This window comes from Gastrolobium bilobum, unplaced genomic scaffold (assembly GCF_033153095.1).
Source record: "Gastrolobium bilobum isolate Gb01-03AN ecotype WA unplaced genomic scaffold, APGP_CSIRO_Gbil_v1 utg2313, whole genome shotgun sequence".
Lineage (NCBI taxonomy): Eukaryota > Viridiplantae > Streptophyta > Magnoliopsida > Fabales > Fabaceae > Gastrolobium > Gastrolobium bilobum.
Genome location: NW_026897042.1, coordinates 69,753 through 92,492, shown reverse-complemented (window position 1 = coordinate 92,492; position 22,740 = coordinate 69,753). Strand labels below are relative to the sequence as shown.

At 34.8% G+C, this 22,740-nt stretch overlaps 4 protein-coding genes across 6 annotated transcripts; 3 read left to right on the top strand and 1 right to left on the bottom strand.

The window, feature by feature from the left end:
- The first annotated feature begins 1,099 nt into the window (after positions 1-1,099).
- LOC133303639 (nuclear pore complex protein NUP50A-like) lies at positions 1,100-4,170 on the top strand. Its single transcript, XM_061503576.1, has 2 exons — positions 1,100-1,248; positions 2,378-4,170. The coding sequence occupies exon 2, from the start codon at positions 2,448-2,450 to the stop codon at positions 3,804-3,806; it is 1,359 nt and encodes a 452-aa protein (XP_061359560.1). The 5' UTR covers positions 1,100-1,248; positions 2,378-2,447; the 3' UTR covers positions 3,807-4,170.
- Positions 4,171-5,913: 1,743 nt separating this feature from the next.
- On the top strand, positions 5,914-10,595 carry LOC133303636 (protein MLN51 homolog). Of its 3 annotated transcripts, none has more exons than XM_061503572.1 (13): positions 5,914-6,862; positions 7,027-7,129; positions 7,230-7,438; positions 7,554-8,395; positions 8,554-8,574; positions 8,702-8,813; positions 9,118-9,237; positions 9,358-9,416; positions 9,506-9,551; positions 9,730-9,796; positions 9,883-9,959; positions 10,164-10,209; positions 10,291-10,595. In XM_061503572.1, the coding sequence occupies exons 1-10, from the start codon at positions 6,381-6,383 to the stop codon at positions 9,755-9,757; spliced, it is 2,022 nt and encodes a 673-aa protein (XP_061359556.1). In that variant the 5' UTR covers positions 5,914-6,380; the 3' UTR covers positions 9,758-9,796; positions 9,883-9,959; positions 10,164-10,209; positions 10,291-10,595. The 3 variants fall into 3 exon arrangements, with proteins under 3 accessions (XP_061359556.1, XP_061359554.1, XP_061359557.1); XM_061503570.1 differs by having other exon boundaries at positions 10,129-10,209; XM_061503573.1 differs by lacking the exon at positions 8,554-8,574 and having other exon boundaries at positions 10,129-10,209.
- A 1,288-nt stretch (positions 10,596-11,883) lies between these two features.
- Positions 11,884-15,228, top strand: LOC133303623 (uncharacterized). Its single transcript, XM_061503551.1, has 5 exons — positions 11,884-12,862; positions 13,420-13,945; positions 14,087-14,312; positions 14,489-14,545; positions 14,983-15,228. The coding sequence occupies exons 1-5, from the start codon at positions 11,884-11,886 to the stop codon at positions 15,226-15,228; spliced, it is 2,034 nt and encodes a 677-aa protein (XP_061359535.1).
- A 1,366-nt stretch (positions 15,229-16,594) lies between these two features.
- LOC133303642 (F-box/kelch-repeat protein At1g80440-like) lies at positions 16,595-18,516 on the bottom strand. The gene has a single exon (XM_061503586.1). It carries the CDS (start codon positions 18,227-18,229, stop codon positions 17,153-17,155), a length of 1,077 nt encoding a protein of 358 aa, XP_061359570.1. The 5' UTR covers positions 18,230-18,516; the 3' UTR covers positions 16,595-17,152.
- Positions 18,517-22,740: the final 4,224 nt, after the last annotated feature.

Here is a 22,740-nt window from a genome sequence, read left to right as displayed (position 1 = left end):
TGGTATTGGAGAATAGTAGGTAAAGATAGGCAGAAAAAAAGATAGGTAAAATCATCTATCACTATAAAAGAGTTCAATGAAAGAGTTTTTCTGACAATCTCACCTAAAACTATGGGGTTTGTTTTTCTCATGTTACATGAGAAAACAAATCCTTCCTAGCCACGTCATAAAAAGTGTGCCACTCTTTTTTTTTAAAAAAAAAAATAGGTGGATCTTACACTTAATGTATCTATGACATGATATTAGGATTTTTCCACAACATAAGATTTATTTTTCCCTAAAACTATATATGTCCACAAAGTCATTAGAATTGGTCTAGTGTTGAGGGATTTAGATAAGTTGTATTATGTTATATGTTCAATTTTCACTTGTATCCAATATATATATATATATATATATATATATATATATATATATATATATATATATATTATTGGGTTTACATTTCTGCAGCAGCTGTATGTGCAGCAATCAAATACTTGTCGTATATATACTTGAAAACATTAAATGCAGGGAATTATAAACATACACATGTCATTGTTGTACGTACAGCGGCTACAAAAATGATTTTACATATATATATATGGAAAAATATTTGTCATTTTAAGAGAGAGATCGACACATAATAATTTTTTTATTTAAAATTTAAATTTTAAAAAAAAAAACCAATCATTATCTCTCTCATGACTTTCATTCCTTGTGTCTATCTCACTCCTAAAATGACGTGTCATTTAAAATGACAATATATATATAGGAAATAATTTTCTTATGTTGTAGGAAAATAGTCATCTTATGTTATAGAAACAAGATTGCAAGTGGAATTCATAAGTAAGAGGAGAGAGAAAAAAAAATGAGACTCACTCATTTTTTGTGTATAAAAAATTTAGTTATTTCATGCAAAATAGATAAATATAACGCATGTGTATATCCCATAATTAATAAGAGATGAAAAAGAGAAAATTAATAAGACTCACATATCTTTTATACAAGAGACCTCCAAAAAAAAAAAAAAGAGTAGCAAAAAAATATTTTTCCCTATATAAAAGGGATACAATTTGCCTGTATTATTTTTAGTTTTTTACACCCTCCGTTCTCTTTGTTCATCGTGTTAGGGTTTGCACCACCTTTTCTTCTCACTCACTACAAAATTTCCGTTTTTCCGATCAACAGAATATTGCAAATTCTTCTGTGCTTTCATTTCGGTAACTTGCGATATCAGATAACGAAGTTTTGTTCCTTTGTTTCCCTGTAAGTTCCTTTTTTAATCAAACTAATCATTCCATTTTTGTATTTACTATTTGATTTGTTCGTGCTGAGATTTGAGATAATTTTAGGGTTGCAATCTCTCATATAGCGAGTTGTTGCCTCTATTATGATATTTGATACAAACTCAACTTGGTTCTGAATAACACACTGGCTATTTTATTGCTTCGCAATAATGATACAATTTTCATCAACTCATGCATCTCGTTGCTTGAATAGGTAGTTTATGAGTGATTTCGCTCTTAGAATGCTTTAGATTCGCACATCCTTTATATCATGTTGATTGTTGATTTCAACTGAATCTCTTTGAGCCATTTTTGTTTTCTTTAACCTTTTTAATTTGTGGCATTTTGTAGTATGTGTTACTAATTTATGTGCTTCTATAGACAGTATAGAATGTGTGGAATGCTTAAATAACTATACATTTGTAGGATAAATCTAAATACCAGCATAATTCTATATTGAAACTAAGGGTTTGATTCAGCTCCAAAAATATGTTTGATTTTTACCTGAATCTATGGAGTCATCATGCCTTTCCCGAAATAACTGTCTAACTTTTGGTAGATGTGATGGGACCAAAGTGTTGTAAGCTACATTTGAGGTTTGAAGGTGTATATTCCTCTAGGTTCTGGTGTTTACTAGGCTTTCCACAGTCTTCTCTCTCTCTCTGTTTATGAGTATACTCTCAAATTTTAATTTGGGTCATATTATTGCTTAGGCACTGGACACATTAATCCCTCCGAAGGACTAACATGGCCGACATTTGTGGTTATGAGGGATTAGGGTGAGATTTTTGCATTCATAGAGACTAATGTGTCCAACCACCAAATTTCTCAGACGAATTCAGGAGTTAACTCTTTTTATTTAAAAGGCTGCTTTATGAATTTCGTATTAATTGGATTTCTGGTCTTGCCTGTGTGTGTTTGATGGTATATATGTGTTATTTTCCCAGTATGTGGTATTTCTTAACTTATGTTTTGACTTCTTAGGTTTTTTCGCTTGTGTGTGTGAATTTCTAATATATATACTATCATGGATATCACCATATAGCTTGGGTTACTCTTATTAATTTGAATTTCATACTCAAGTGAGAATTGTACTTTCCTAATCGCAGTTCTTGTTGTACTGAAACTTGGGGAAAGAGAAGTTCTTAAGTTGTAGTTGATACATTGGATCTTTCTTCAATGGGGGATGCTGAGAATGCCCTTCCACCATCAAAGAAAAGGGCTCCTGGAAGGGAGCTCACTCGAGATACTCCTCTTGATGACGAGGAAGATACCCCTGAGCTTGATGTTGGAACTTTCAAGAGGGCCAGTGATGAGGTTCTGTCAACAAGAAGAATGGTCAAAGTTCGTCGCCAACAGACTAATTCTTCTACTTCTTCAAACCCATTTGCTGGAATACGCTTGGTTGCTCCTACTGAATCCAGTGCTAATCCTGGTGAAGCAACTACTAAAACACAATCAGCTGGTGAGAACACTACTGCGGATGATTCAAAAGGTGGTGATGGTATAACCAAAGACTCTGAAAAAGCTAAAGATGAAGAAAGTAAGCAATTAGAGAGCAAAACTCATGAGGTGGAGGATAAGTCTGCTGCAAATAAGGATGCTGCAGAAGAAAACAATGCAGAGAAGGAGACTAACGGTGACAAATCTGAGGTAGATAATGAGAAACATAAGGATGGAAGTAAAAGTGAAAATGAGGATAAGAAGGATGCTGGTGATAAGGAGAGTGCCAATGAGGTTTATAAAGAACAATCTAAGGATGACAATAATACCGAGAACGATGATAAGAAAGAAAACAGTGACAACAAGGATAAGAAACTTGAAAGTGAAGAGCCCAGTGCTGAAGGTGGTGGCACTTTGAAATCATTTCAACAGCTCTCAAGTAGTCAAAATGCCTTCACAGGTCTTGCTGGAACTGGATTTTCTGCTTCCTTATTTTCCTTTGGGTCTAAATCAAATGATGGGTCTGCTTTGGGTAGTGAATCTGGTTCTATTTTTGGAATGAAAAATGACAAGGCTTTTGGCCTGGGTTTATCCAACAATGGAAGTTCTGGTTTTGGAACCCCAGGGGTAACTGCTGTTTCTAAGAGCGAAGGAAGTGGTTTCTCAACAAGGCAGGAAGTTGTCGTTGAAACTGGTGAGGAAAATGAGAAAGTGGTTTTTAATGCAGATTCAGTATTGTTTGAATTTGTGGATGGAAGTTGGAAGGAACGTGGAAAGGGTGAACTGAAGGTCAATGTAACTAGTGGAACGGGAAAGGCCAGGCTTCTTATGAGGTCTAGGGGAAATTACAGATTGATTTTAAATTCCCGTATTTATCCAGATATGAAGCTCACAAATATGGACAAGAAGGGTGTTACTTTTGCCTGCATTAATAGTGCCACTGAAGCCAAAGATGGTCTTTCAACAATTGCCTTAAAGTTCAAGGATGGATCCATGGTGGAGGAATTTAAAACTGCTGTCACAGCAAATATGGGTGAGGAGGCATCGACACTTCTCAAGACCCCAGAAAATTCTCCCAAGGCTTCTGATGTTTAAGATATATCCCAAACTCCTCTGATACTCAATTTTCTTGCAATTCTGTCTCTTTAGCTGTTATTTTACGAAGAGAAAATTTGTCGGGTATCATTCTCATGCCTTTGTGTGGCAAAATCTATCATACTTGAGACTAGTACTTTAATATGAGTCAAATCTAGGAGTGATAGAAGAATTTAATTTTGGGTAAATCATGGATTTAGAATACACAATCTTAGCTTTTGAACACTAGAACTTTCGATAATACTTCTGAGGCTGGAATAAGATAAATTTCGGCATTCAGTAGTGAACGTTTTCTACAATCATGACTCGTAGAAGTGTGTGAATCATGATTACTGTTTTTCTCTCGGCATATTGAAAGCTCTTTAACGGAATTCACTTCAACTTTTTACCACTCACTTTGTCTTTGTCATACATATTAGTTAAATTAGTTTGATTCCCCGCGTAATTAAACTTATTGACACTGATTTTTTTTTTTTATTTCATTTTTTACAAATTTGATTTTACTAGATTGAAATTGCCTTCTTTTAATTTATATATAGAAGTTATTATATTTATTTAAAGGGAAAAATATTTCTGCAGTTAATGCAGATAAGTTATCTGCATTTATTTTCAAAACGACGTCGTTTTAATATTGAAATCTTAAAAAATTATAAATATAAAGACTATTATAACTCTGAAATAAATTAAAATTACATAAACATCATGATTTCTGTTACAAAACGATATTGTATTGAGCTTACTGCGGATAATTTATATGCAGTAACTGCAGAAAAAGCGAATATATGCATTAACTGCAGAAAAAGCGAATCCTTATTTAAAATATCAAAACAGCTTAGCATGTTGGGGTGTTGGGTTTTGATGTTTGGGGGGAGGGGGTTGTTTATATTAACAACTTTTTATAATTTATTTTATGGGAAAGGTTATATTTACAACCCAAATAGTTTACAAACTCTTACAATCATATCTCAACCGTTGATTTTCGCCAATCAACGGTTGTCATTTATTGTGAATTAATAATTAATTAATAAATTTGATTTGCGAAAATTTTAACCGTTGATCGACGGAAATCAACGGTTAAGATATGATTGTAAGAAGTTGTAAACGAAAATAGGTTGTAAATATAATATTTTCTTTATTTTATTACTGTTAAATTAATTTTAAATTCACGGTTTATATATATATTTTCTCTTCCATCTGTGTTTCCCACCTTCATCTAGCGCTTTGAATTATGTTATAAACTTGCATTCAAATAAGGGTTTGAATGGTAAAGGAAATCACTTTCTTCATTCGGTGCACTTCACTTGACGAACTCAATTGTTTATGTGTTGGAATTTGAGAGATCCCATCCCAATTCAACTTACACTTATGTAAGTTTAAAAACCTACTCCCTCATAAATGTTTATCTAATTTACATCTAATAGTTTCAATTTATTAGAGTTCAGAATTATTAGATGCAAGTTGAATCAATAATTAATAAATAGAGTAAAAAAATTTAGGTTATAAATGTCTAATTATGATTGATAATAAAAATCACTTTCTAGTGTAGTTTTCATATCCTTATCATTTTTCCTAATAAAGTTAGAGATTAATATTTCTTATATTATAAGAGATAATTTTATCTCCTATATACATTTAAAAGTATACGGAATCTATGTTGGATCATGTAAAGAAAAAAAAATATAAGTCTCATATTTTTATTTATATATAGAAAATTATCTCCTAAAACATTAATCTCTAAAACTATTATCGGAATCCATTTCCTTCCGTTACTAACATAGAATACACGCAAAGGCAAGACTTATTTGTATCTTTCTCATGTGCTGTAAATAAAATTCTATCACCTGAATAAAAATTAAAATTTGTATATTATCCTAAAGTTTCTTTTTATCAAATACTTAAATTATTTTAAAATAAAAATAAAATACTATTTTTAATGCTTTAACTTATTTTTTGGCAAATATAAAGGCGCTCTTAGATTTATATTTCTTCCGTCGAAGCCACGTCATCACATTGCCATGTCACGTGCCAGTAGTGACCAATCACGAGCTTTCAAAACTCAAACCAACCTTAGGATTCCCAAAATATCCCCCAAAAATCCTGCAAAATCTGTCTCCTACTTTTAACCTTTCAATTGGTGACGACACTCGCAAAATCTCCCAAATAATCAATCAATTTAGGGTTTCAGAGGACGCAACTCAACCACTTTGGATCCCTATCCTCGCACAATTAACTCCATTCCCTCTTCAATTTCGGTAATTAGGGCTTCGATTCCCCTCGCCGTTTAGCTCCTTCAAGAAACTCTCAATTTTTTGGGCTTTTTTTTTTGCTGTTTTCAATTGACTGATGAAAGTTTCGATTCTTTAGAGGGTTTTTCGGTGTTGTTTGGTTATTCCGCGCCCCCATAAAGTTTGTTTTTTTCCTTAATGCCAGTTTTGGTGGTTGGGATTCGGTGAAAAATTTGTTTTTCCTAGTTTGTGCTTCGTGGGGATTTTTTTTTTTTGTTCGAACCTCGGTTTGATTCCTCGGAAAAGTCTAGGTTTTTTGTGGGGTTTATCGAGTGTTGCTTTGCTACTGATGGCTACGGCGGTTGAAGAAGATTTTGAGTACGAGAGTGACCCAGAAGATGCAAAGAGATCGCTTACAATGCGGAGGCGTGTAGCTAGTGATGATGAAGAAGGTGAAGGAGAAGGCAGAGACAAGAGGGAAGATCGTCGTGTCGGGGTTCGTTCTGATGATTCAGATGGTGAGGGTGGTGTTGCAGACTATGATGAAGATGATGATGATGATGATGATGATGCTAATGGTGATGTTGAAGAAGAATTGGAAGAGGTTGAAGTAGAAGCAGAAGAGGTGTACGAGGAGAAGGGTGGAAGTGGGGTTGAGGGTTCAGTGGTTGTGGTCAAGGAATCTGATGGTGATGTCATACCCCCTTTGGAAGATTCTGCTGAGGTCCACTCAGAGGAGAAAAAGGAGAATGAACCATTTGCGGTGCCCACAGCTGGAGCTTTTTATATGCACGATGACCGCTTCAGGGACAATGCTGGTGCCCGCAACAGGTATGTTTCAAAGTTTCATATTTTGCATTGCTCCAAATACACATGCCTAGTGGAATCTGTGGATACAATGTAGTGTCACTTTATTACTTGGACTTTGGAATATCGTAGTTAAGTTTTAGACATGGTCATAAAGTGCATTATATTTTATCTCTTTACCCTTTCAGGCGGATACGTGGTGGAAGGAGACTGTGGGAGTCCAAAGATGACAGGAAATGGGGACATGATAAATTTGAGGAAATTACTTTCCATGAAAGGAATTATGAAGAGGTGAGGATCTTTAAAATTCTGGGTGGTCAAGCATTCATTCTAGTTCGATCCTCAGTTTTCTGAAATGATAATTTTCTAATGCTTTCTGTATAAAATTTAGGGGAGGAGACCTTCTAAGGGTAACTATCGAGGCCGTGCTAAAAATCGAGGCACTGAACGTGGAGGATATGTTCAGGGAAACAGGAAAGGATATAATAACAGTAGCAATCAAAATCAGGTGTCTAAGGGTGTTGTAAGAGGGAGAGGTCCCCGAAGGTATGAACCTACAGATAAAAGCAATGGCCTTGCTCCCCAAGTGCAAAACAAACAGTAAGTACAGGCTGCATTTTATAACATATGCTTACACATGATACCTATAATGTCAAGACTTTCTGATAAGTATTTTTCTTTCTTTCTTTCTTTGTTTTTTTTTTTTTCTCTCAAGATCTGGGAAGTTTCGTGAGAAAATTTCACACATTAGTTTGGACAGAACTTCCAAACCCACATCCAATGAAGAATCTGGTGCTGTGCCTGCTAGGAAACAAGTGTTTGCTTCAAATTTGAATTATGCATCCCCACCATTTTATCCGTCTGGCTCTTCCAATAAAGAGAATAATCTGACACAAAAAAAGGATGTACAAACTGGCAGCACTAGCAGGAACATCCGCCCTGTTGTTATGGATGAGGGTTTTGCTGTTCAACAAAACAATGCATTGCTTCGGGGAAAGAATGTTGTTGATTCCATCAGCTTGGATAAGCTGTATATTGACGAGTCCATCAGTCCAACTTTTGGAAAGCCTTTGAACCATGTGCAAATGGCACCTTCTGGAATCAATGCTTCTCAATCTCCTCATGTCAGGACTGCTGGAACTGGGAGGGGTGTAGCAATCCCAGTACAGATGAATTATCAACCTGCTCCCTCACATAATCAGAAAGTTTCTCCAACGCAACTACAGGCTATTCAGAGAAATTCTGCAGCAGGGCGGACTTCAACTTCTGTGCAAGCTACTACCCCACAATTGGGCCATCGACCTGGTAGCGGGTCTCAGTCTTCATCTCCCCCAAAAACATCTGGATCAATTAATTCATTTGATTCTGGAGAAATGGATGCAGCATCAGAATCAGCTAAAGCCAAAGGTGCATTGATTGGGAAGGGGAAGGGAGGTTCCCAGGGTTCTGGAAGGGGCTCTTTTGTTTATGGTGGGGCACAGGTGATGGGGGCTGCTGGAAATGTGGGTGTTAGTCAGGGAGATCCAAACTTCCCAGCCACTCCAGCCTTTTTGCCAGGTTTATATCTATATTGCTGACTTTATGGAAATTTTGGATCCAATCTACTTATTGGAACTTCTCATATTGGAATGCAATTTTCTCATGCAAAAGTAGTTGTTAGTTGTAACATCACTCTCCGGTGAAAAATCAACTAATTGTATTATTTAATGTTACAGATGGATACTTTGACCCTGAAGGTTCTGATTTATTAACACCCACTTGGTTTTTTTGTGTTTATACTTTAAGCAGTTATTTTATTCATTTACTTCTTTTTAGCTTGTTAATGAATTTTTGTAATTCTGATTGGGATTTGGTGGGACGCAGTCATGCAATTTGGGGGCCAGCATCCTGGTGGTATGGGTGTTCCTGCTGTTGGCATGGCATTCCCTGGATATGTTGCTCAGCCTAATGGTTTGGGAAGTTCTGAAATGACATGGTACGGATATGAACTTCTGAACATTTATTAGGTGTTGAATTATGTTTGAGGAGTGGCCAGTTTGCTTGTTTTAGTGCCTTTGTCATGGTTGGTTGCAGTCTCTCTCTCTCACACACATTTTCTACAAAAAACAGACTATGTCGATGACAACAAATGGAAACAGAAATTTTTGGAAAGGATCATACAAGAATGTGTCATTTTGTGTTAAATGACTTCCTTTTTGTTAATAAAGGAAAAACTCTTTGATTTCTTTTAGTTCCTTTTGTATTGAAACACATAGTAATCCCTTCCTTCTGTGGTTTAGGCTACCATTGTTGGCTGGTGCTGCTGGAGCTTTAGGGGCTAGTTACTGTTCACCATACCTTGCTGTTGATGGTGCTTACACTCGACAATCAGGACAGACCTCTGTAATGGGTACTTCAAGGTTGGTCTAGTTTTATAGCATTAATATGATTTCATATTATTTAACACCATTTCCTTATCAATATTGCTGTAGCCTATTGCTAGTTTCTTGATTTCGTCTTTTGTAATTGAACCTTTGCAGCAAGGAACATAATGTTAATAATAAAGCTAATAATGAATTGAAGCCACCACAGAGATCTGGTAAAATATTGATATTCCATTTCCTTTGTTATTCTTTACCCATTGACCTTGGTTACTAACATTATCATTTGTGATTTATCTGTCTGTAGAGCTTGTAAGTGATGAGTTTGAACAACGGCAGAATAAACCTCGAAGGCAAGTTGGATTGCAACACCATCCTTTAATAGTTTAATTTTTATTGTGCTTGTGCCTAGGCATGGCACTGTACTACTACTGCCTGCTTCTGTTACTGATCATGACATCTTGGTTGCTATTGGCACAGTTGTGTATTAGATATATAATTTCAATTAATGTTGGTTTATGCTCTATGCAGATATTCAGAGATGAATTTTGGTCAGTGAAGTGTTATATAGGATGCAAGCTTGTTTTGAAATAAGCAGGTAAAGGGTTGTTATTTCCTCATTATTGGGTTTTTGTTTTTGGTGGTGTTGCAATTTTCTGAGTCTTGATAAATTTTGTTATGCAGGCCTTACTCCTGGCCCTTTGTTCTCCAGCTTTTGATCTGGAGCACTTTGGGTTGCAATAAATTTCAAGATATTTTAGGTAACTACCGATCTTTTGTTCTTCTTGAGAATATTTTTAAGTAGTGATTGTCTAATTGATTGGTGTCCCAATTTTGTATCATTTGATTTAACCATTAAACAGAACCACTAAAGAATAACCATACATCTGTTTCCTTTTTTCTCCGTCTTCTCCCTTGTCGTCCTCGCAGTTATATAACGCCTGCTCATGCTGTTCCCATTTCAGAAGTTATTGCAGCTTGACGGGTGGTAGTTGCTTGTTTAATTGTGCGGTAAGGATTATTATGAGCATAGTTAATTGGTACCCTTATAATTGATCAAGAAAATGCTGACATTTACTAGCTTCTTTTCAGGTTTTTCTTGCGGATTGCTATTTTAGTGAAGCTTGTGAGAAACATAGGCAGGCTTCTCGATAACACTAAGGATGTAGAAAAAAGCCATAATTATTGTGCAGCAGCTGATTGCATCATGGAGTTGAAGAAGTATTTCATGTGATTAAATTATCTATAAAGCTTGAGACATTTTTAATGTTTTTTATTTTTTTCAAATTCAATTATTTTTAACTGAATGGTTTTGTTTTCGAATTTCGTTTCAACTATTGTGACTTAAAAGACTATGGTTTGGTATTATGTTATCTACAGTTATCGTGCATTATCAATGGGAGTTTGATAATATTGTTACTAAAAGTGGGTTCATGTTTGAATTACTTACTGTTATCAACCTGGCAGACACGTGCTGCTTGCATGACGAATGCTTAATTTTGATTTTGTTGCCTATCTATTGATCAATTGTACGTCGATTGTATTGTGAATGTGGTTAGCCATTGAAACTGGTTTTTATGAGTTGCTCCTTGAGCAAATCTTACGTAGCGTGAACACATTAGTGGATGAAAGAATGAATATGCATTATTTTGTTAATAGATATGTGTGAGGTGTTGATTGAAATTCTAGTTTTGTTAAATTAATGCTAGGACGCTAAAGTTCTTTTTAAAATAATGGCAAGGATCTAGCGGTAAGTAAAAGCATCCCCTTAAATAGGTACAAGGTTTCAAGCAAATCATTCTTGCATGTCAATATGGTGGTGAATTTTTTTATGAATTATTTAACATGATTATATTATGTGTGAGGATCTTAATCATTTATCGTCAAATTAATATTGATGATTTTGTCATTTTTTGTCTTGATATTTTTTCTCTCTTATCACCGTTAATTTGTCCATACATATTTATGATCCTCTGATATGAGAGGGCATGAATCATTCTCTTTTCATGTTAGATGTTTAACAATAAATGGAATTGTGTTGTTTTTTAAATCATATTATCAATTACTTAATGAAGATATGATCAACGAACAAATAAGAATATTACTTAATAATAGGAATTGAGAGAAGCTTTCATTGTCATTTACCAAAACTCTGACGTGGCATCCAAGCTTGAACATGAAAGTTGTAACGAGCTGCAAGCCTTCTAATAATTCATCCAATTTTTTATGATATGTACCCCAAAAAAAAAAAGTAATATTCGTTGACCAACTAACACGTGTGCCGCACATGCAGGCATTTTCCCTCAGACCCTTCTCTCTCTCTCTCTTCTCTTCCACTTTTTGTTATTGAACTTTCTTGCAGTGGTTAAGGACCCAATTCAAGAATCATCGTTGACCCTGAAAGCACAACAGATCTTGGAGAACCAGCAGAGCTTGAAAGCGTTAAAAAGTATCCATGTAATTCATGCTCTTACCCTTCCCATCAAGAACAGGAACCCAATATCTCTTTGTTTGCTAAGAAAAAATGCATCAAGAACTAAAAACATGTAGTTTCCCTTCTCAATTTTGCCTTTCAACGTTTCTTTCTTGATAAAACCAAATTTCTTACGCATGGTATCCCAAAAAGGAAATAAATTTACAAGTGGGATTTCAAGCTTCTTTGATGATATATAGTTTAGGAAACTAATGGAGGATTGTAACAACAGAGGAGAAGTTCATGCAAATTTTACAAGACAGGCTTCATCAATGTTAGGTAGTAGCTTGGAGCCTACGTTATGTGGAAGATCAACTCCACAACATTCTCCTTCATTTCAGGGATTACATTCTAGCTTAACACCAAGAAGAGAAAGCAAAGGTAGTGTTGTTAATGGAGCACAGTGGTTTTGGAGCAACCGGTTACTGTTGTGGCTGTTTCTGATTACCCTCTGGGCTTATCTTGGATTTTTTGTTCAGTCCAGGTGGGTACATGGTGTTAAGGAGGATGAATTTTCAGGCTTTGGAAACAGGCAAAGAGGTACAAACTCAGATTCTGAACACAGTCAGCATCAAGATTTGATTGCCCAAAAAAATTCCTTGTCTTTTAATAATGAAACAGTTGGAAACAATGTTGGGATTGGTAACACAATGAATGTGGCTTTGGCCAAGAAAGAAAATGGTGTTACAAATCAACGTAAAACGAGTTTAATGAAGAGGAGGAGAAAACGATCAATGCATGCTTTGAGAGGTAAGGCACGTGGTAAGCATAAACAAAAGAGGATAGTTGAGAACAGTGGTATAGAGGAGCAGGAACAAGAAATTCCTCAAAGGAATGCTACCTATGGGTTCCTTGTTGGTCCATTTGGTTCAATAGAGGATAGAATTCTGCAATGGAGTCCTGAGAAGCATTCTGGAAGGTGTAACAGAAATGAGGATTTTGCACACCTTGTTTGGTCCAGGAGGTTTATGTTGATATTTCATGAGCTTTCAATGATGGAGTTGGCAACCGAACTCTTGAGTTGTGGGGCTACTGTTTCAGCTGTTGTGCTTAGCAAGAAGGGTGGTTTGATGCAAGAGCTTGCAAGGAGACAAATCAAGGTGCTTGAAGACAAAGCAAATCTCAGCTTCAAAACTGCAATGAAGGCAGATCTTGTCATTGCTGGATCAGCTGTCTGTGCATCATGGATTGGTATGAACAGATTGGTAAAGTTTCCTTGTATATTGTTGTAGTGTTTAATGTTGAAAAGTGGATGTATTTGCCTGTAAATAACTTTTAAACTCAAGAACAAAGCATAGATGGAGAATTGACATTAAAAGTTATAGGCTTCAACGGAAAGATTGAAAACTTGAATAATACACTTTTGAGGACCTTAATTTTCTGGATACACAGTGCAATAAGGTCAGAGGCTTAATTTCATATCCTCATAGTAGTTCTAAAATTATTGCCATAGAACTTTGCCTTCTTATCATGTTATATAATGAATTTAATCTCAACATCTTACTAAATGACACTGACACAGGATTCTCACCATGCCTAGCCTCCTTCATATAAATATAAGCTTCTAGCCTTTTAATCATTCCTGCCATTGAAAATTGATAGAAAAAGCGGTTAAGATTATACAATGGAGGTATGCTTATTACTTCTCAAATCTTGTACCATTATCAAGTGGAATGCTTTGATAAATAGTATGGAAGACCATGATTTTACACGTCTAATTAGAACACCATTTTCTTATATGTTTCCAGAGCAATATATTGAACATTTCCCTACTGGTGCAAGTCAAGTTGCTTGGTGGATTATGGAAAACCGAAGAGAGTACTTTGATCGTTCAAAGGATGTCTTGCAGAGAGTAAAAATGTTGGTTTTTCTTTCTGAATCTCAATCTAAGCAATGGCAAAAATGGTGTAACGAAGAAAGCATAAGACTGAAATCCCAGCCTGCAGTTATTCCATTGTCTGTTAATGATGAACTAGCTTTTGTAGCTGGCATTCCTTCTACACTTAATACTCCATCATTCAGTGCTGAGAAAATGGATGAGAAGAGGAAGTTGTTGCGAGATTCGGTTCGAAGAGAAATGGGGTTGACTGATAATGATATGCTTGTGATATCTCTGAGTAGCATCAACCGTGGAAAGGGTCAGCTATTGCTTCTTGAATCAGCAAGCTCAATAGTAGAAAATGTACCATTGCAAAAAAATAACAAAATGAAAAAGGCATCAGATGTTGGAGAATCCCTATCTACACAGGCTAGCAAACATCATATTAGAAAATTGTTGCCATTATTGAAGGAAAGCAGTGCAGCTTTGAACAATATCTCAAACAATTCTATAAACAGGTTACATGAATATAATATGTTTGTGTAATATAGTAAATTTATGTATTGCAGTATTGATGTATACTTTTTTGTTCACAGAAGAAGAAGGAAAGTATTGTCCCACAACAATGGAACAATGGAACAATCTCTCAAAATTCTCATTGGTTCTGTGGGATCTAAGAGTAACAAGGTGGATTATTTTAAAGGTCTTCTAAATTTCTTAGCACAGCATTCAAACTTGTCAAAGTCAGTTTTGTGGACTCCAGCCACAACACGTGTTGCCTCACTTTACTCTGCTGCAGATGTTTATGTCATAAACTCTCAGGTAAACCATGTTTAAATTAATCATTTAGGATTAGGCTTTGTTATCATTGTTGTTATTAGTTATTTTATAAGTATTTGCTACATTCATTGCTAAATTTTGCATATAACTTGAAAGAAAGAAAATTTTTGCTAAATCTCCATCTTGTTGTAAATGCTAATTTGCAAAATGGTGGACAGGGATTGGGAGAAACATTTGGACGGGTGACTATAGAAGCGATGGCATTTGGTCTTCCGGTATGACTTCCAACTTGCTTTAGTCGGGGTTTAAAGGGGAGTGATTTTAATTATGTATGTTGGTAATTTCATCTTTGAAAACATTGTTGCTTATTTGAGTTTAGAAATGTAAAATTAATTGGTGAAAGTAGTTGATAGTTGATAATCTCTAAGGTTTTAAGGAATGGATCCTCTCATGTTAAAATTTCACATAATCTGGACATGTGAAATTTTTGTGTCTATCTCTTTCTTAATTAATGATAATTGAACCCCACTTATTTAATGCATGTGAAGAGAGAAATAGACACAAAAATTTCACATGACCAGTTCATAGTTCATGTTGAATTTTAACAAGAGAGGATCCACAACAAAGGTTTTGTGACTCTTATCTGCTTAGTTTATTGAATGGCACAAAATGAATATTGAAGGTTCAATTTCATTTGAACTTATGTAAGTAGGTGCTTGGAACAGATGCTGGGGGAACACAAGAGATTGTTGAGCATAATGTGACAGGTCTTCTTCATCCTATTGGACGTCCAGGGAATCATTTTCTTGCACAAAATCTCATGTTTTTACTTGAAAACCCATTGGAAAGAGAGCAAATGGGAATGTATGGAAGAAAGAAAGTGCTGAGGATGTACTTGAAGCAGCACATGTATACGAATTTTGTACAGGTTCTTGTTAGGTGCATGAGAAGCAAATAACTGCTTGCCTTTTTCAATACTCTCATTCATTTATTGGATTCAAATCACATAATTCTTTGAATCTCTTTATACTGAAAATGTTATTCTTATGCCCAACTAATGAAGAAAGATTACCAGCTTCTCTATTTTTATTTTTCAGGAAATTGTGATTTGTAATAAAATTCGTCTTGCTCAATTGAACAAAAAAACTTAGTTTTATATCTAGTGAAAATGAAAATGGTGTGAATGAATTATATGTTGTCTCCTCTCACCCTAATATACTCCATCAAAATACTTATTAACTCATGTCTAATGTAAACTATCAGAACTCTTCACATAAATTGCTTTGAAACTTCAAATATCAATTATTTATTAATAAGAGCCGTAAGGATCAAATTAGAATCGAATCAATTCAAACATTTAAGTTATTAGCTGAGAAATTGTTCAAATGACCGTTTAGAATGTCTTAGTTAAATACATTGCTTCTAACAACATTTCACTATTTGCCACTGAATTGGCTTGTCAACGCGCAATGGGAGGGTGTTCATTTTTTGTCTATTTCCTGATATACACAGATAATATATTCGTTAAGGCTGAAAATACTTATTTTTTATATAGGTGTTAATGTTTTTCCTGTTAATAGGAGATATAATTTTATCAGCCCCACACACACGCACAAATGAATCGAACCCTACCTATAAGGAGCAGAGAAAAAAATTAAAAAATTCACTCACTTATATATGCATACAGAAAATAAAAATATCTCCTATTTAAAAATAAAAAATTAAACTCATAAAATATATATAATATATTCATACTTTTTATTGTGGTATAAATACATTAATGTGAAGCATCATTAGATACAACGCCCTAGAATTCAAGCTACTTGAGTTTAAAAAAAATTCGATAAAATAATAATAATCCAAACATGTTGATGAGGTTGAAAGTATCATATTTTACCAAAAAAAAAAAAGGGTTGAAAGTATCATCTATATCTAGAAGAAAACTTGACACTTGTATGACTCCTTGTTTTGGCGAAGCACCAAAATTAGGTTAAGAGAGCTTAGTGGGACCGTGGCAACGGTCACACAAAATTAGCTAACAAACATGTCATTGCGTAGTAGTGAAGGCTCGGGCATTACTCCAAATAGAGAAAAGTGAGTGCGTTCCTTAGTTGAACTTGAAAGTGAAAGTGAAACCGAAGGAGAGATACAAAGAAGGAAGCATCAAAAGACTTTCCAAAGAACTAATCTAACCAAATAATCCAAAGAAAACAAAAATCTTCATTACATTTGAATAAAGCAACTATGACATTACCCATATTAGTAGAGGTGGCAAAGCAAGCTCTCCGCCCCGCCTCGCCCCATCCCGCCAAAAGTCCGCCATAAAGTGGGCTGGCCCGCCTCGCCCCACCATTAAAGGTGAGCTAGATATCTCAGCCCGCCCCGTCCCGTTTGGGCGGGCGGAACGGGCTGCCCGCCAAGCCCATCACATTTTACACTAAAATTTAAAAAAAAAAAAAAATCAGCCCGGGCGAGCTGACAGACTTGTCGGGCAGCGGGTTTAGAAAACTCAACCCGCCCCACCCCGTTTGGCGGACGGGGCAAGCCGGTCTGGCGGACTCGGCCCATTTTGCCAGCTCTACATATTAGGAGAGAACTTTCCCCGGGATACTTACAACTAGGTATAATTACAGATTTTATTTAAACTATATAATTCCCATATTTAGGAAGTACGTAAAGTATTAAAATTAATTTTTTTCTCTCTTTTTAAAAAAAATATCAGCTAATATAACACACTCTCATTGGTCCATTGTATTTACTAGAGCACTAAACTTTTTTTTCCCAATACCCTTTTTAATATCAAAACTATTATAAATACCTTGTGATATAATTTCTACAAATACTATACCATGTTCATGTGGAAAATTCAAAAACCAAATTTCCTAAATCTCCAAAATGCAACCGGTTTGGACATGACCCCTAAACCATTCTGGGGTATCTAATTTTCTCCAATTACAACTCTTCACATGAAACACAAAACCCATGTGCGATTCACCGAAGCTGCTTGACCCAATCAACAACACTACCCCATCGAACGCTCCAACGTACGCCACGTTGCGTATCTCATCCGGCACCTTTGCTAACTTCTGCCACGTGTCCCCCTGCATTGCCATTAACTCACCGCCGCTGCACATGAACACCCTCTCGTCTCCATCGCCACCGTCCACGAATGTCCTCGGACACGTGGCGCAATCCAAGAAATCGTCATCCACAATGTCCCATTTCCACGTGGCAGCATCGAACGCCTCCGCGCTCCGCTCGAACCTTCCCTGCATCTCCGTCCGGTAACCACCGACGACGACGAACCTCCCGCGGCGAAACACCGCCTTGCACTCGTCGCGCTCCGCCGCCATATCCGGCAGCGGGACCCACTTGTCCGCCCCCACGTCGTACGCCAACGCCGACCTCAGCGCGTTCTTCTCGTCGTCGTGTCCGCCGGCGACGAACACCGTCCGGTCGGAATCCGACGCGCAAGCGAAGAACGTGCGGGGTCCACCCGGCATGTGGGTCCCACGGCGCCACTTCGCCGACAAGAAATTATATATGAAAACCGAATTTGAAGCTTTCCACGAATCCGGGTCTAACCCGCCCATTACAACCAGGTCGTACCCGACATCCGCCAACTGACACAGAACGGGTAACCCTGACCCGAATCCGGGTGGTGGCGGTAATTCGCTCCAATCACCCGTTTCCGGTTCGAATACGCTGAGACGGTAAGCCGGGTTCGTCAAACGCTTTGTCGAACCGGTTCCGCTTTTCTCCGGTTCAACCCGTGCCTGAACCATGACTAGGACCTTCTGTGAGTGCCCCGTGCTCCGCCGTTGACGGCGAAACTCCGGCATCTGAACCTCCGTCTTCCACCCTTTGCACACCGACGCCACGGTAGAGAACTGCTGATACGAAACCCGAATCAGACAGTCTCGGGCTACGTCCTCGGGTAGACCCGAAATAAGCTCCATCGTAACAGAAACACCGTGAAAACGAAGATCAACACTTTATATCACTGAATCAATGAACACCCATGAATTAGAATTGAAGAAAGAAATGATCTTGAGGTGCAAGTTTGGAACTTGACTGAGCAAATCTTTGAAAGCGTGGGAGATATAGGAAGAGGGGTTTGCGTAATTCGAGGAGAGAAAAGAGAATTTCGAGAAGGGAATATGTTAAGGTTGTGGAGATGGTTTTGTAAGAGTAAAAGGTTCAAGCTTTTATAGAGAGGAAGAAGAGGAGTGCACATGGTGACGGTGTTTGCGACAAGTTCTGAGTGAAAAAGCAATGGGTGTTCTAGAAGGCTTTTCATTGAGAATTGGGACATATTGAAAGAGACAACGGCAAAAAGCATTACCAATGCAAATGGAAGCGATTGGATTACTTAAATTTTTTGAATTATTTATAATAAATAAATTCTTAATTTCTATGACAAATTTGCTATGGATATATTAACCTTCTTTAACAACTAATATGTTAACTCTCTTTTTCTTTTTCTTTTTTAATCTTTCCTAACGTAACCTTTCGTTACCAAAAATAATGAAAATTAGTCTTCAAAATAATTAGGATAGGTTAAAAAAATATAAAGATTAGTCTCTTTTTCCTTTTTTCGTTTGCATCACAATAATTGGTGTTTCCCATCAATGGTGCTTCTTAGTAAATTGCACCAATGGCGCTTTTTAGTTAATTGAACCGGAATATCTGCCAAAATGCCATTATCTGATGTTAAATAAAGGGAAAAGTTCATGTATTTTTGATTTTGATCCTAATCACTTATTTTCTGTAATTTTTTTTATTACATATGTCGATGTGATTTATAAAATGTAAAAAAATATAAGGACATATGTGATAAAAAATATATCATTTTGCAAATAATATGAGCATGTGTGATAAAAAAAATCACAATGACATAGATAATTCTGGAGTAAATCACAAGGACATTGGTGAACTCTTTCCTTAAATAAAATATGATATAGTTGTGTGAAAAAATCACAATCATTCAAATATAAATAAATGGTAAATTTAATATCTATCTATTTTAATATATTTTTTTTTTTTTTTTTGATAAGCATAATGCGGAAAGCCCCCAAGACCAACTCAAGTTAAAACAACTCTACGAAAATTACATACCAAAGAAAAATCTGCCAAATACAGTGGCAAAATACCAGGGGGAAGGGAGCTAAAAATACACAGATTATTCTCTATTTCATGGTCCAGTGGATACTGAGATAGCCAATCTGCACAGCTATTACTTTCTCTATAGCTATGAATAAGTTGAACATCTCACTCTTTCCGTAACCATGCTCGAATGCGAGCCACTAATCTGAACTCTCGAGCTGCTCCCCCATTCTTGATGAGCAAAGTGATAACTGTACTAGAATCCCTTTCTAAAATACGTCTCTAACCCCCAATCCAAGCAGCTTAAAGACCCTTGAGAACACCCCATAATTCAGCCACAAAAGTTGAACATTGGCCAATATGATACGCCAAACCATGAAGCCAGCAACCAGATTCATCTCTTAAAATAGCCCCACAAGCAGCCCCTCCACCATTACTTCTAGCCGCCCCATCAATATTTATTTTTATCTAACCAGACTCTGAAAGTTCCCATCTGTCAGAAATAATTCCCATGAATTTTGTAGAACTCATACTCAAATGGTTCCCCCGAAGCTAAGGAGAATCATTCCCTTTATTTAACTATATTTTTTCTCTTTATTCCCTTATCATCATTGATCTTTTTTCATATAATTATAATTTTTTACGTAACCATATTATGTTTTATTTAACATGAGAATAATTACTTCCCAACTCTCTCTCTATTTTTTAAATATTTTAATTTATTCATCATTTCGTAATTAATCTAATTCGTGACAAAAAATTTAAATTTTTTTCAAAGACGAGAGTGTAAAATCTCCATTCCCCAACTTTTATACATCTTTAATTTTACTATTTTTTTATTACAATAATTAATGTTTTCAATCAATGTTTGCATGTTGACTTTACTTTTCTCCTATAGATTTCCGGGCTGAACCATTTATCGCTTCTTGCTTGATGTTAGTTACGTAAAGAAAAAGTACACCGAAACTTGAAACAGTAATCAAAGTTTTATTTTTTCGCAAAAACTTTATTCAAATATTACGGGAACAATACTTTTTTATCAGACTGCTACGTGTCATAATTCGCTATCAATAGTAGTAAATTTTGTGACACGTGGCTACATTTTAGATCAAATTTGCTACCACTTGTAACGAATTATGACGCGTCAGCTTTTTTCTGTGAAAATGTGTCACGTGCCTTAAATCAATGACGAACGTAATTCGCTACCAGTCGTAACGAATTACGCCTATGTGTCAGTATGGTAAAAAGTATTGTTCACGTGATATTTGGATAAAACTGTTGACAAAAAGTGACATTATAGTCACTGTTTCCAAAAACTTTATGGATGCCAATTTAATTTATTGTTAAATTTATTTGATAATTATTTCACTTTAGTTAATTACTTATTGACCTCACTGAGGTAATTTACTAACTATTTACCAAATACTTAAATGAGAGCTTATTTATGAATTTTATAGCGAATATATTTAAAAGAAGTGTTTAGTATTTATCATTTTAAAGGATATAGGATTATGTGATTTTTTTTAAAATTTAGATTTTAAATAAAAAAATATTATGTTATATCTTTCTCTCACTTAAAATAATACAATTATATGTTCTTTAAAAGTATAAACATTTTCCCTTAAAATAATTGATCATAAATTTAAATTTCTTATTTAATATAAATAAATAACAGTGAATTTGGATGAAGAAAATGAAAAAAAAAATCTCGTTTTACAGTTCGAAAATAGACAAGAAAAAAAAAACTCCAGAAATTCATTTCTTCTTTAGTCCTATCAAACACGTAGTTTTTGTTCTTACAGAATCAGAAAGAAATAAAGCAAACTAAATTTATAATTCAATTTTTTCCACTTTTATAATTTAACTATGAGAGGTGTTAGGTAGAGGATAAATATTGTTTATGCTTGGTAACCACAATTATAAGAAATATATTGGAAAAGTGAGTTTTTCACAAATATGGCCAAAAAGTTATTTAGTAGGCCAAAATAACCAGAAATATTGATTCAAGTTTTTTGATTATATTTTTTTATTTATTGTCAAATATTATTGAGAAAGTATGATGCTTTTAAAAACTTTAGTGCTTGCACTAGTGGCGCGATTATTGCGCTAGTGGCATGGAGGTTAAAGTATTTTCTCATCTCTCAAGAATTCAAAAGTATCACTCTTTGGTGATATTTTTGGATAATATTTTGCCTTAAAAAATGTTTACAAATTATATTATTAGAAAAATTAGATTCTGAGAAAAAAATTTCATAATTCTTATGTCAAACGTGAATAAATAAAATTCTCAACACGTCACTTTCCCCAAAATCTAAAAAAAGTCATCCTTGTTGCTAGTAAAAACCACTATTTTTTGGTTTGGATCTTCCAAATCATTCCCGTTCGAATTCATTTGTTTTATAATCCTTCGATAAAAAGATTCATTCTCAACAAATAAAAAAATGTCTTTCCATTCTTTTATTTACCATTCAAACAAAATAAGTTGTACAGTTCATTCATTCATTTTCTGTCTCTTCTAGCTTATAAGTGATTAAGAGTCTGTTTGACATATTTTCCTTTTAAAGTTAAAAATTATTTTTAAGTTAATGTTATAAAAAAAATTCTTAAAAAATTATGCTAAAAGTTATATAAAACTGTTCTTAGGATTTTAAAAGGAGGAGATAAAATAATTTGTAATTAGAATAAATCATTAGTGTAAAGGATTAAATTTAGAAATATAAGTTTAAAATAAGGGTAAAACTATAAAATATGTATGAGAAATCCAAAAATCTGACATATATCTTAAAAAAAGTTTATCGTGAGAGCTTTTAGAACATATTTTACATCTCTTTTTGTTTTTAGTTAAAAGCTACTTTTAAGATAAAGTTAAAAAATAAAGCTAAAAAATATTTGGTGATTATATAAAGTTATTGTTAAGGTTTTTAAGAAGGGAATATGAAGTAATTTATTATTTAGATAAAGGATAAAATTTATAAATACAAGTTTAAATTAAGAGTAAAATTATAAAAAAAAATATAAGAACTCAAAAAAACTGGCATACATTTAAAAAAAATTCTTCTAAGTTTTTAACTTTTTAGCTTTTTTCTTAATTATAAAAAAAATCTTTTTATTATAAGAGTTTTTATAAAAAAATTAAGTTAAATTTTTACATTTAAGATTAAGAGAAGCTAAAAATAAGACCCACCAGACAGGCACTTAGCTTTTAACTTTTTTGTTCGTTATAAAAAGTTTTTATATATATATATATAATAAGAGCTTTTACAAAATTATGTTTTGTTAAGTTTTTGCTTTTAGGGAGAATATAAAACTAAAAATAAGACATATCAAACAGGTACAAAGGATATGTTTGGATGAATTTTGAAAA